The 13,960-nt window shown below is 44.4% G+C and overlaps 1 protein-coding gene across 11 annotated transcripts in view; it reads right to left on the bottom strand.

The window, feature by feature from the left end:
* TMCC1 (transmembrane and coiled-coil domain family 1) overlaps positions 1–13,960 on the bottom strand; it is a 230,927-nt gene that overhangs the window by 181,633 nt on the left and 35,334 nt on the right. For all 11 annotated transcript variants that reach the window (XM_075938747.1, XM_075938749.1, XM_075938745.1 and 8 more), the window contains one exon: positions 19–76. Coding sequence is in view for 3 of the 11 variants with exons in the window: in XM_075938745.1 (XP_075794860.1) it covers positions 19–76 (58 nt within the window). In the remaining 8 variants the exon portion in view is untranslated. The remainder of the gene's footprint in view (positions 1–18; positions 77–13,960) is intronic.

Genomic DNA, 13,960 nt, shown 5'->3' on the forward strand with positions numbered 1-13,960 from the left:
GGAAGAGTTAATACTTGCCTCCATCACTTGTCCTTAAGCATGGCTGACTGGTTGCAGCCCCTCCATTGAACAGAAGCTGCAAAAGAAAGCAGACATGAGGTCTAGCTCTTAGAAGAGAGAAATGTATTCATGTGGAAAGAATGATACAAAATGAGCAAATTCTAACACTATATTTAAAAGATAGATAAAGTGCATCAGGGACAGGTTGAAATTTAAAATCTTTTTCCAGGTAGCCAAAGAGACATAAAGGAAGTTTAAACTAAGTCTTACAAGATTAATTTTGAAGTTCAGGTGAAGGACTGTTCTGTTTCTCACATTTTATGGTCATTGATATGCATACACAGCATAGCTGGATTTCAGACTAGAGTCTGCAAGAACAGACCGGTCTGTAACCTATTTTTCTTTCCCTTCTATTTATTTTTAAAATATTCTGGATACAGGTTAACCAGCTTTGCTCAGTGTTTATTTTGGGCTCAACTGCCATTAAATGAGAACTGAAAGCACCTTTGAAATAAGACTGCTTGTCAGCCTATTTATCAAATAAAGCTTGTGTGCCTGCTAGGGATGTTCATGTCAATTAATTAGAAATTCCATTGACTACTAGATTAGTTGATAAGGGTGGAGCTCACTATCCCAGCTGTGCCTCTGCCTTTTTAATGTAGTAAGAGCTGCCCATGGCTTTTATTACCTTTAAAAGGCATAGGCGCTGCAGGGAACCCATGGTGAGCGGGGACTCAAACAGTTCGTGCTTGCTCTGGGTCCGGACTGCTGTGCCTCTGCCTTTGAAATGTAGCAAGAACCCTCCGGGGCTCTTGCTACATTTCAAAGGCAAAAGCACAGCAGTCGGGATCCAGCATGAGCAGGGACTACTTGAGTCCCCGCTGTGCCTCTGCCTCCCCTGCACTCCCCCTCCACAGAGACAGTGCTGGGGGGAACTGGCTTTTAAGCCAGCTCCCCCAAGCGCTGACTCCTGCTCCCCTCCCTTTCTGCCTCTCATACAGAGGAAGTGGGAGGGAACGACTAGTCAAGTAGTGACTCATCTACCAGATAAGCCTATGCTTTGGGGTAGTCGACGAGTTGCTTACATCCCTAGGGCCTGTCACCTTAGCTGAACTGGTATTTTGTTAAGTCTAATGGGCAATGCTTTACCATGAATCACAACAGACATCTCCAAGTCCACTACAGCAACTACGGCTAAGTCTACATTGCCACTTTACTACACAACTTATTGGCTCAGGAGTGTAAACACACACTCTTTCTTGGAAACACAGCAAATTACACTGTGTAAAGCGCCCGTGTAAACATGTTATCAGTGCTATTAGCTACTTCCCTTGTGGTAGTGGTTTTACAAAGAACATTGGGAGAGCGCTCTCCCAGTGATCCTGCCATGGTCACACTCACTTTAAAGTGCTGCTACGGCTGTGTTTTAATTTTAGAAGTGTAGACCAAGCTTGCATTTCTCATTTCCCCTCCCACAATCTCCACCTTTTCCAGTGACGGAGGCATACAAATAAAAGAAAAACTATGGAGCTTGAGCCCCTCTTCACAAAAGCTTGCTAATGGAACCTTGAATGGCAACCCTACAATGGAATGGGTCACGGATGCAAGAAATATTACAGATTTTGGGTCAAGCCTGAGCAGAACTTGCTACATCTCAACCATGCCAATACCGCCTTGTTTTCCTTTCCTAAAGAAAGGATAGTATATTTCAAACCACCTGAATAACTCAGAGTATACTGATTACCTGTTTATCATTTTTAGGTGAAAGGGAATGAAAGCCTAACATAAGGGTGTAAGTTTGCTAGCAAAACAGCATTACAAAGAGGACTGAATGGCTCATAGCCAGAGTGCTTTTCTAAGCAGATTTGCAGAAGAGCTGAGATTCTATACAGACTGCTAAATAAAGCAACCAAGTTTCCAAAAATGGTCAGCACACAGCAACTCCCTTCAGACCAAGGATGCAAGCATCCCAGTGCTATTTAACACCTGCCTGCAGGTAGAGAATGACAATTCAGTCTCTAGGGCTGTTCAGTTCTTGGCCTCTTTTCCAAAAATACCAAAATGCTTTATCTTGGTGGAGTTTTTGCATACTGTTACTTGTCCATTAGGAACCTGACACATACATACAATCATTCAACAGTTCATAACTTTAGGATTATTAAAAATATGAAGCAGCTACCAGTGTAAGCTGAGTGCTTGGGTGACAATCCAGGAGAGCTTCAAATGCAACCCAGATGATCAGCAGGGCACCCATAGCATGTGTTTCTACTGGTGTTGCACATCTGCACATGCCTCAGTATACATAATTATTCCACACATGGATGGAAAAAATTAGGAGGGAACTCTGGTAGCTACCCAACTGGGCTGGATTTTAACTAGCTCATTGCCAGGTCACAAGAAGAGTGGCTGGATGCAGAGCATTTCTGAAAATCTGGCCCCTCTATTATGGGATTGTCAGGGCTGTTCCCACTCTGGTTATAAAAACTTCCCCCAGAATCACACCACACAGATTTTGGGGGGTTGCTGCCACCATTAAGTGATTTTCATCCCTAAAACCAGGGGCAAACACTTGAACTCACCCCCAGGGTACCCCAAGCTCTCCTGCCACAAGAGCTCTTGAAAAAAGAAATGAGAAAAACAATGTGCAGTCTCTAGTAGCTGACCTCTCAGTTTAAGACATGCAGACGCATACACAGACAGAAAGACCTCCTGTACCTTCCAGGACATAAGAATCAAATCATCACCTTAAAAAAGTGATTTTTATTACAAAACAAAAGATATACTTGATAAAGCATACTTGGCTGCTAGATGTTACAGAGCAACTAAGGAAAACAAACAAACAGAAAATCTCTGGAAAAAATGCTTAGATCGTAAATAGGGAGGGGAGGCACAGATCTACACAGAGCAGATCAAACCAAACCAAACCACAAAATAAAGAAAATATCCTGATTGTGACTAGACTCATTGCCACCCTTTACTTACTTCTGATCTTTTCTTGGTTCAGTCCATTTCCATGACCCAAATTCCCTGGGGGCATGGTAGTCCTCCCTGGGTTTAAATCATTCTGTGTGTCTTGCTTTAACTCTTGCACACACAAAAATGCAGGCAAGGAATCTTATACAATTCAAGTTTCAACACCGCACGCCCATTGGTTCTTCTGGCTGAGTTTAACCACTTAGTCACCAGGTGCTGGTAAGCACTCATCCTGTCCATTACAGATACCTAAATCTAATCCAAGCTCATTTGAAAATGTGGCCCTTCATTTCTAGGGCCTTATCTACGACAAGTTTTTTCACCAAAAACTGCCTTTTGTTGACAAAACAGTGAGAGCATAAACACTACAATGTAACTTTTGTCTAGAAAAACACCCAGTTTTGGTAACGAACTCCCACTCCTGAGAGACACATTTGTCTTTTCCCCTCCTTTTATTATTGACAAAGAGCGAGCCTGTGTGGACTACACTGTTTAGTTGAGAGAACTAACTTACCCCAGTGTCCCAAAAAGCCTGCCCTGATGGCTGTGCTCAGTGTTTTGTGATCTCTGCTGTCCAGCAGACATGTACCCTTCCCCTTTCTAACCTCTGGGAAGTACTTGACAGCTGAGTGAGATTCTCTGCTTGGGGAAACAAAAAACAGATCATTTAGAAAGACAGCAGCAAGCAGACTGCTGCTGCAGGGGAAGGGCTGGAGAGACTGATGTTCTACTTTTATATTCTTTCCCACAACACTGCACTGGAGGTTGCTTACCCACATTACTTTGCTCTTGTCTATTGTGAGGGGGCTAGCAATGTGGCCATCAAATGTCAACCAAGACAGAAAAACTGGTTTGACCAGTTTTCATTTTTGGCGACTTTTGCATTTTGACAGCTTTTTTGCAGCCAAATCTTCCCAGTGTAGACACAGCCGAGGTCACTAGTTAAAATCAAGCTCTGATCAGTAACTACCAAAGGCAGTCACTAATTCTAAAGCTCTTTGGAGAGTTGTGAATTGAATGTGGTGCCCTCACTCAGACTGCTAATGGAAAAGAGCTGCATATGAAAGAGCCAACAAAAGCAACCTCTTTCTGACCGTTTTGGCCTTCAGAATGAATTATCTTCATACCCATTTGTCCTTTCAGGACAAGTCTGCCATGGCAGTGTGGGGAAACTTGCACCACTGCAGCCTATGCTATATCTATTCTCCACATAAGAACAGCCCTCCACTGTGCACTTTTCCATAAGCATTGTATTTGGAGGGGGAAATATAAAAGCTCTAGAAATATATTAGCACTCAGTGGAAAGCTGCAAAGAATTCACAGCACTTTTAGTAAAATTGAGGATATGCCACTGTTTTATCACACACCTTGATTCACACTGTTAACAAGGCAATTAAGAATAGAATAACCCAAGATCGCTGAAAGAGGATTAGGGATGTCAACATGTAAATGGCCACATGCTGACTACATGCATTCTTTCCCCCCGCCCCCAATCTTGCTGCTCTGTATCAGAGGCAGCAACGGGAGGGAAGGCAGGAGTTGGCACCCATGAGGAGCTGGCTTAATAGCTGGCTGCCCATGAGCACTGGATCCGCTTGTCCCCTTCCTCCCCCCCACATCTACACACTGCTGCCTCTGATAGAGGTGAAGGTGGCAGCCAACACACGCCAGGAGCCAGCTTTTAAGCTGGCTTTCCACGCATGCTAGCTCCACGGACCAGCCTGCCCCCCCTTGCTGCCTCCAACAGCAGCGCGGCAGCAGGCAGGAGCCTATGCTGGGATGCCACCTATCCCCCCACCCCTGCCACACAGGGAAGGAGGGAAGAGGGGTTGCCACAAAGCAGCCCCATCCGAGGGGGATGAGCAGGTCTAAGTTTCCTGTGGACAGAGGCTACTCTGGCATCCCATGGAACAGCCTCTGTCTACGCTAAGCCTGTGCCTGCCACAGACAGAAGCTGCTCCATGGCAGCAGCCCCTATCTGTGGAGGAGTCCAAGCTCCCCGCACACATGGGCTGCTTCTGTGGACCAGTCTCTGTCCATAAGGGGAGCTTAGCCTCCCCCCTCCTCCCCAACGGGCTGCTGCCTCTATCAGGCAGGGTGGCAGGCAGGAGCCGGTCCTCATGGGAAGCCAGTTTTAAAATTGGCTCTCCTTGCAGACCAGCTTCCACCTGCCACCCTGCACTGCTACCTCTGATAGAGGCAGCAATGCAGGTTGGCAGGGGACTCCCCAGGAGTGGGGCCAGGAGCGCACTGGCTGCCACCCCCTCCAACTATCGAATAGTCGTGTAATCACTAACACTTAATGTGGTTAAAGGACTATTCCATTACACACCATCTAACACCCCTAGGGAGGATGACAGAAAATAAGGAGATTTTATGACAACAAATATGAACAATTCAAAAATAAAATGGTTCAGGAGAAAACAGACTGAAAAGAAATTACAATGGCATAAAACCAGAGTTCCAGAGTGAAGAATTAGGCCCTTAGCGTGAAATGGTTCTAATATACATTCTTGCTATGGGATTTTTCAGTTACTAGTTGTCTTACACTTTATGTTTTCCCCGTAGTAATGTACATTTCTTCAGATAAAAATTCACTGATTCTTTAGATAAAGTCTGTGTGAAGAATTTGAACTGCAAATAAATATTTTTATTTTTAAATGTAGTCTTATTTTTTCAGTCAGGAAACTAATGTAATTTTGTAAATTTGATGTGCATGAGGATAATATCTATGCTTCCCACACATTTCTGACTAAAACAATCATGACCTGCTATTTCAATTAATGGTCTTTAAGTATTTTTCACTCATTTTAACTTCAAATTTTTTTTGCACTAAAGTTTTACTTCTTTTGTTTTAAAATGTTGATCCATAATTTAAACAGAACTGTAAAGTTTCTGCACATTAAAACTTTGTATAGCTATCCTAAGCTCAGTGAGTGGACAGAATCTAGGATTGTGCACTTTCGCTGAGATGAGTCTTCTCACCTTAGAATCCACTTTTCACGGCCCCTAAAGACAGATTTGGAGATTTATATTATGACTGTTCCTTGAATTTGGTAAGAATAAATCATATTTCCGGATTTCTATTACAAATCATGCTTTTCTCCTGCATGTATTTTTCCAAGAACAAAATAAGATAACATAAAAAACAACAAATAGTCTGGTAGCACGTTAAAGACTATTTGTTGTTTTTTAAGTTTATCCTGTACAGACTAAGCTAAAAAAAGACTAGTTCAGAGACTAGTTTAATAAAACCAGCTTGTAGATGGTTTCTTTTATGAAGAATCAAAACTTCAGCCTACTTTTCATTTTCCTTTGTACAAATGGCAATGCCCTGTCCCAGTCTAATCTGATCAGAATAAAGACTACAGACAGATGTGTATTGGAGGTATTTTCCCCCCCTTTCTGTAACAGATCAAATGTTACTGGTGGTGACTATTCCAAGACACAAGGTACTGCTGCCGAGAGGAAGAGTTACATTCCATTTCCTCCCTCTATTCTTTGCTTGTTTTTCTTTTTTAAAAGAGTGTTCAGTGACATCACCACCTCATAATTTAGATCTCAAAAATCTAAAAATATTTCACAGATCAAAATTTTTGGTACAACAAATTTTGATTTAATTGCTTGATTGCTGTATCGAGGGCTAAGCTTTATTCCAATATATTTCTCCTCAATAATATAACCCTTGCAAGCAAAAGCTGATAAACAGCTTAAGGTGCTTCCAAATAATTTAAGAGCTTAAGAGCAAGACCACTATATAACTATAAGGTATTTGTAGGGAGAAGAGGTAATTTTCTTTATTTTCAATATGAAAAAAAGTCTGCCTTATTTTAGCAAAATATTTTGTAGGGTCACTATGCCGTATCTGTTAGATATTATTAGGGTCCACAGTTATCTGAACTCAATTAGCCAGGACATAATTATTATCTCTGCTTTTCTGGACTGGTCAACACTACAGGATTCAGTTGATCTACACAATACCAGTTATATGAACAATATAGCTGGAGTCAATATAGCTTAGCTTATTGCAGTGTCTACACGAGGGGTCAGCAACCTATGACTCACTTAGGAGCCAAATATGGCTCACGCTCAGCTCCCTCACACTCTGCAGCAATGGGGAGCCTTTTGCCACTTGCGAAATTGGAACCGGAGCCGACACCAGCTTCCTGCTGGGGTGGAAGGGGTGGTGGAGAAAGCCCTGAGCCTCACTGCGCGATTGGGAAAAAAGCTGAAGACACAAATGGCTCTGCAAGCGCTCCCCTGCCTCCTCCCCTGGCTGAAGGAACAAAGCAGCACAGACTCGCTGTCTGCAGGCTTTTCTCCACTGCTCTGAATCCAGCCAATGGAACAGCGAGAAGCTGTGCCTGGGACAGAGGGCAAAAGCAGACTAAGCCACTATCTTGCCCGCAAAGGACTTGCTGTTGCCATGGCCGTGTCCTGCTGCTTCGTGCACTGTTCAATGCTACCACATGCGCTATGCACTCGCACCCGCTGGAGAGCCCTATGGGGGCTGCTGGAGTCTATCATTAGCCTGAGCACCTTCTTCCTGGTGTCAGAGGGCTAGATCCTGGCCAGCTTGCCTGAACCCACTGGCCAGACTCCCTGCACTCCTGGTGAGGCACAGCCTCCATTCCACTGGAGTGTGCAGTGGACCCTTGGGCAACTAACTTATTCCGTGACCCATGTAGAGCAGCAGCTGACTGCCACACGGGAGTGACTGTTACAGTGAATAAACTCTGTTACAGACACTGGGGGAAAAAAGTAAGTGTTGACCAGATCCTGCATCCCCCCCACCACACTAACACTCTGCACCCCCAGCCTGCTCTTGCCCTCAGCCAGATACCCACCCACCCACACCCCATTCCTGCCCACTGGCCAGACACCCACCCGCACTCTGCTCCAACCCCCACTCTCCTGGCCAGACACCAACCAGCATCCCACCTCCTACTCAAATCCTGCACCCCTATCCCTATTCCCACTCACTGGACACACTGACCTGCACACTGGACCCCTCATTTTGGCCAAACCTGAGCCTGGGGAGGGCCCACAAAATCTACTAACCTTGGAATCCCAGAAGAGTTAATCTGGCCTGAGGCCTTGAACCTCAGTCCTCCCTGTGCCTTGCCCACTCCCTATAGGGCTGGAGTATCAGGCGAGTGAGGTGTCTCAGTTGGGGGCCACATCAGTGCGCTTCGGTTTTTTTTGTTTGTTTTTTAAGAGGTTGGGGGCAAAGGGGGTGTTCTGCTTCTCGCTAGTGTGGTCTGCAACTGATTTTTTGTGGGTCAGTGGCCCCGACCCAAAAAAAGGGTCCCACCCCTGTCATAAATAAAGATCATGTTGAATTTTTGTGCTAGACATAATATTTTATTTAAAAATGAAGCCTGGCCAACAAGCTCCTAATTGGGACCCAGCCCACATCTGGGTGCAATGTTATAACACTCCTACACCCCCCCCACACACATCCCTGCCCTGAGCCCAACATACACCTGAACCCCCTGCCCTGAGTCACTCATATCCCCACAAGCCCAGACTCCTGCACCGCAACCCAGTTATAGCATTTCTGTACCCAATCCATATCCCAACCCTAAGCCCATCACACACCTGAACTTCCTGCCCTTTGCCCCTCATAGCCCCACATCCCCAACTCAGGCACCCCCACATCCCTAACTCAGGCACCCCCACATCCCCAGACTCCTGCCATAAGACTGAAAGACGACAGATTGAATGTGTGCATGAAGTTGGATTTGACCAGTTATGATGTAAACTTAAGAAATCTGCAAAAAGATGCAGCAGCAGAAGTCCCATTAAATAAAAACGTTTCATTTATGCTATTATTAATCATTATGTCAATTAATCATATTAAATTGTATATTTTCAGTCATGCAAATGGGCATTTTTATATGACTCTTTGTTGGCCACTTGTTCTGAATTTTGATGGAGTTTGGCTCTTTGGCTTGAAAAGGTTGCTGAACCCTGGTCTACACCATGGTGCGTCTGTTGGAGGAACTCCCCCTTCAACTTACATTCCACTTTTCATTTCAGTGGAGGACTTCACTAGACCTGCTAAGTCGACCCCCCAGCGGATTGATCACCGCAGCATTGATCTCCTCATAGTTGAGACAAGCCCATAACATACTATAAAAGATTCACTGTAGATCAGCAGATACTACTATAAACTGAACTCCCCAAGCTCTCTGCTAGACATGGACAGCAATTTATAAAGTCATTTATCTACTCTACCGGCTGGAGACAGTGCACTGTATCAGTTGTTTCCAGGCAGGGAAACAATACTCAAAAATGAAAAGTAAAAGTAAAAAAAGGCCCAGTCTATTTCCAAAAAGCTAGTACAAAAGGGATTCTGTATCAAAGCAAAAAGCTTAACAAGTGAGGCTGGAAAGGCAGTATGATGGCACATAAGGTAAAGTACAGTATTACAGGAACACTGGTAAACTTCAGTTGATAAGCAGGATTAAGACAAAAGGTTCATTGTTTCTCAGAATCAAACAGCAAAGCAATAAAGCAAGCATAACCTTGGGTGTGTACAAAACTGGTAATCCTTTCAGAAACAGGATCTGGGAGAAACCAGAACAAGTGTAATGTTCTAAAGGTCGTGGCTTGGAGCACACTCAGAGGAAGCTGGCAATGGTATAACTTTGGGTGACTAGACTTGTGTGAACAAATGAAAAGTGAAGTGACTAGATGCCTGACAAAACAGGTGTATTTGGTCATAGTGTTGCTACAAAACAACTTGAAAGCAGACGGGGGGTCCAAAAGCTATCTAGGTTGCACAAAAACTCTTATCACTACACCTGAAATTACTCAGTATGAAGAAAAAAAAGAAAAAAAGAGAGAGTGCTGCCAAAATGGATTCAGGATTAAATGAATGAGAGAAGAGAGGCAGAAAGCCTTGAACTCAAGGCAACAAATTGGCTGCTGCATGACTAATAAGCACTCCATCTCCTTTTAGGTATCATCTTGAAGATTTAGAAGTGGGTACAAGTCTCAGGAGTGGCTACATGTGATGAAATGGACAGAAAGGGAGGCCAGTATGTACCAAGGAATCAAGAGAACTAATCCACAGTGGCTCAGGTAGAGAGGTCAGACTATTCAATGATCGGGAGCTAGGACATAAACAGCAATCCCATAGTAGACTTCCACTCCACCCCCATACTGCTCTGAGCCCCAACCTCTCTCCCCCCTGCACCCAGCCTCAGACTTCCTTGCCTCCCCCATTCCTCACCCCTGTACCCAGACCTACACTCCATCCACACACAGGGGCAGCAGGGAAACACTCACCTCCCACTGCCCTACAGACACCTTCTCATGTTCCCCCACACTGAAGCACTGAGCTCTCCACTCTGCACCTAGTGCCATGATGTATGTGCCCAAAGTCCAGGCCAACCTCTTAACCAGAGCACATTCCCTATTAGGGATCTGACAGTTCCTGACATACCAAACCACATTCTCTTCCCATTTTCCCAGAAGAACCAAAAGCCCAGATCCAATTCTGTTACCGTCCTGCGGACTTGTGGTTCCTGGTGCCCCCTGCTTCACTTCTTCCCTGGGAGTTGGTGTTGCCTGTTGCCCATGGGTACCAGAAGCACTGCAAAGGCAGAGGCCAAGCAGGTGCATTGGGTTGCAACACTACTTAAAATTTGGTCCAACTGCCCCTCCATTTTGGCAGGGGGCAGCCAGTCCAAATATGATTAAGTGGCATTGTGGCTTGGCACACATTCAGAGCACCAGTCTAATTTGACCTGGCTGCTCTTCTGTCAGGATGGAGAAGCAGCTGGGCTACATTTCTTGTTCCAGTCAAGGGACTGGGTCCCTCCCTCTCTCTTTGTATACCTGATTCAATACAGGAAAATGCAAGATAATAAAAGCAGAAACCACAACTTAAATGGGAACAAAGACAAGAAAGCAAAGCAAACGGATCTAAGGCTAAATAAAAATTTCAGACTACCTGCACACTGTGGCAGGAGTGACAGTAAAAGATATCAGAATACATGAAAAAATTAACATTTAGTAGCTTCACAATGAATTGTTAAAGTCTCCAAACTTATTCTTGAAATTATCCAAAGTAGTAAGAAAAATCAGGTAAGTTCTGCATATGAATTTGTAGAGCCCATTCTCTCTTACTACAAGAAAATTATTTTCTGGATTTGGCAGGAATGCTGCCCAGTGATTAGAGTAACACACAGAAGACTAGCTGAACCAAAAAGACACCAAGTCTTCCTTAGAGACACCACATAATTCAACCTCTGTGCCTCAGGGTTTCCCATCTGTAAAACGGGAAAATGCAATCATCTCCAAATAAGCTGAAGAGCTAATATTTAGTATTTCCATTTGACCCAATATACATATATACAAAATCTCATTTACAGTAGACTTCCAATAATCCGGCACCCTTGGGACCCAGGTGGTGCCGGATTATCAGAAATGCTGGACTATCAGGAGGTACTCTGGCAGGGGCGGGTCTCGTCGGAGGGGAAGCGGGGGGGGGGGGGGGGGGCGTGCCAAACTCTCCCTCCTGCTGCAGGGAGGCAGAGCCTGTGAGCAGTGGAGGAGGAGAGGCGGTGACAGGCAGGCAGCTGCATTCAGGACGTTCTGGTCAGTTACAGTCACTCCGGCTGGATCCACAGCCGACACGCAGTTAATGTAACTTTCCTCTCTACTGCCGGGAGGAGGGGGGCAGGGGAAGGTAGGGGTCGGTGGGGTGGGGGTGTGCGGATATATACACTGCTGATATATATACAGTCTGTTAATTATTCACTTAAACACTAAAAAATGCAAATTTTAACAAACCCCTGAAACTTAAATCTGTAACTTTATTTTGCTATGCTGCACAATTACTCATCATCCGATGAAACCAGTGCTGCTTCATCCCTGTTATCCCCCTCTTCAATATCCTCCTCTGCTTCTATGGGAGTGTCAACAACAGTAGGCTCTGGTGGTGGTGAAGAAAAAGGCTGAACTGTCTTCTGTGCCCTTGCAAACATATCCCTGAGATCAGCTTGCTTAGAGGACTGTGACTTCTTAGCATAAAAGTTATTCAGAATAATATGAAGGTTCATCACTTCAGCTGCATTATATTGGCTGCAAGACTCTGCAAATTCTACAAATTTGGAAATAAATTCAGTTGCCTCTTGCCAGGTATATTTTGCTCTCTCCATCACTTCCTCCTCTTCTTCTTCTTCTTGAGGTTTTTGTGGATTCAAAACACTTTCAATGATCGTAGCATCACTCAAAATTTCTACAACTGGTTCATCTTTGTCCATGGCAAGCCATTGTTAAATGTCATTTTCTGAAAGCTTTGCTACAGCATTCTTCTCAAGAGACATTTTCAATTATTTCTTGTATGTTACTAATGTGCTTAGGCCTAACATTAAATCCACAAAATTCCTCTTCATCAGAAGAATCATCACAAAACATGATGCTAGGCCAAAGTTTCCTCCAACATTTTCGTACAGTAACCTTCTTTACATCTTTCCAAGCCAATGCAACTGCGTACACAGCGTCCTTAAGGTTGAAATCAGATTGAAATTCAGAAACACTGCAGTCTGAGTTTACCAACTTTTGGACAAAAGTCCCCCTGTAGAAACATTTAAAGTTCTGTATCACACCTTGATCCATCGGTTGGATCAAAGACATCACGTTTGGTGGCAAATATGTAGCAAAGATATTTCCACTTACAAGCTCTGAAGCGGGCGGATGTGCTCGACAGTTATCGAGCAAAAGAACAGCTTTAATATCCTCCGGTAGACCCTCCTTTCTAAAATTCTCCTTAACTGCGAGCACAAAATGATTAAAAAACCAGTCCTTAAAGATTTCTGACATCATCCAAGCATTCCCCTGTGCCTCAAATCACTGGCAAACTCGTAAGAGTTTTAAATGCCCTTGGTTTTTTGTACTTCCCTATGACAAGAAGCTTAAGTTTATGCGTGCCAGATGCATTTGCGCATACCAGAACTGTAATGCGGTCTTTGTTCATTTTGAAGCCATGAGCAGCCTTTTCACCACCGCCAACTAGAGTAGAGTTTGGCAAACAACGCCATAAGAGCCCAGTTTCATCAGCATTGTACATTTGACAAGGTGACAACCTGGGCTCGTCTACACTGGCCCCTTTTCCAGAAGGGGCATGTTAATTTCACCTATCGTAGTAGGGAAATCCGCGGGGGATTTAAATATCCCCCGCGGCATTTAAATAAAAATGTCCGCCGCTTTTTTCCGGCTTTTAGAAAAGCTGGAAAAGAGCGTCTACACTGGCCCCGATCCTCCGGAAAAAGCGCCCTTTTCCGGAGGCTCTTATTCCTACTTCAAAGTAGGACCTACTTCAAAGTAGGAATAAGAGCCTCCGGAAAAGGGCGCTTTTTCCGGAGGATCGGGGCCAGTGTAGACGCTCTTTTCCGGCTTTTCTAAAAGCCGGAAAAAAGCGGCGGACATTTTTATTTAAATGCCGCGGGGGATATTTAAATCCCCCGCGGATTTCCCTACTACGATAGGTGAAATTAACATGCCCCTTCCGGAAAAGGGGCCAGTGTAGACGTAGCCCCTGTGTTCCTCCACCAACTGCTCAAAAACAGCACTATACTCCTCAGCGGCTACATGATTGGCAGACTTTTGCTCACCACTGATATCTAATTTACGGATCCCATGCCGATCCTTAAAATTACGCAACCAACCTTCTGAAAACACACGATTCGCTAATATTCATTTGACTGTGAAACTGTTTTGCTTTTTCTATGAGCACTGGCCCAGTAATGGGCTTACCTTCAGAACGCTTTGCACTAAACCACTTTAAGCTACATCCAACTGTGCCATCTTAGGCATTTTCAGAGTTTGCCGTAGCTCAGTACGTTTAGTAGGCGCTTCACTTTCAGCAACAAATGCTCGCAATTTATCCTTCTGTTTCTTTATGTCATAGATTGTCGAAGATCCAACGTTAAATTTACTCATGATAACGTTCCGATTTATGCCTCTTTCTAGC

This window comes from Pelodiscus sinensis, chromosome 11 (assembly GCF_049634645.1).
Source record: "Pelodiscus sinensis isolate JC-2024 chromosome 11, ASM4963464v1, whole genome shotgun sequence".
Classification (NCBI taxonomy): Eukaryota; Metazoa; Chordata; order Testudines; family Trionychidae; genus Pelodiscus; species Pelodiscus sinensis.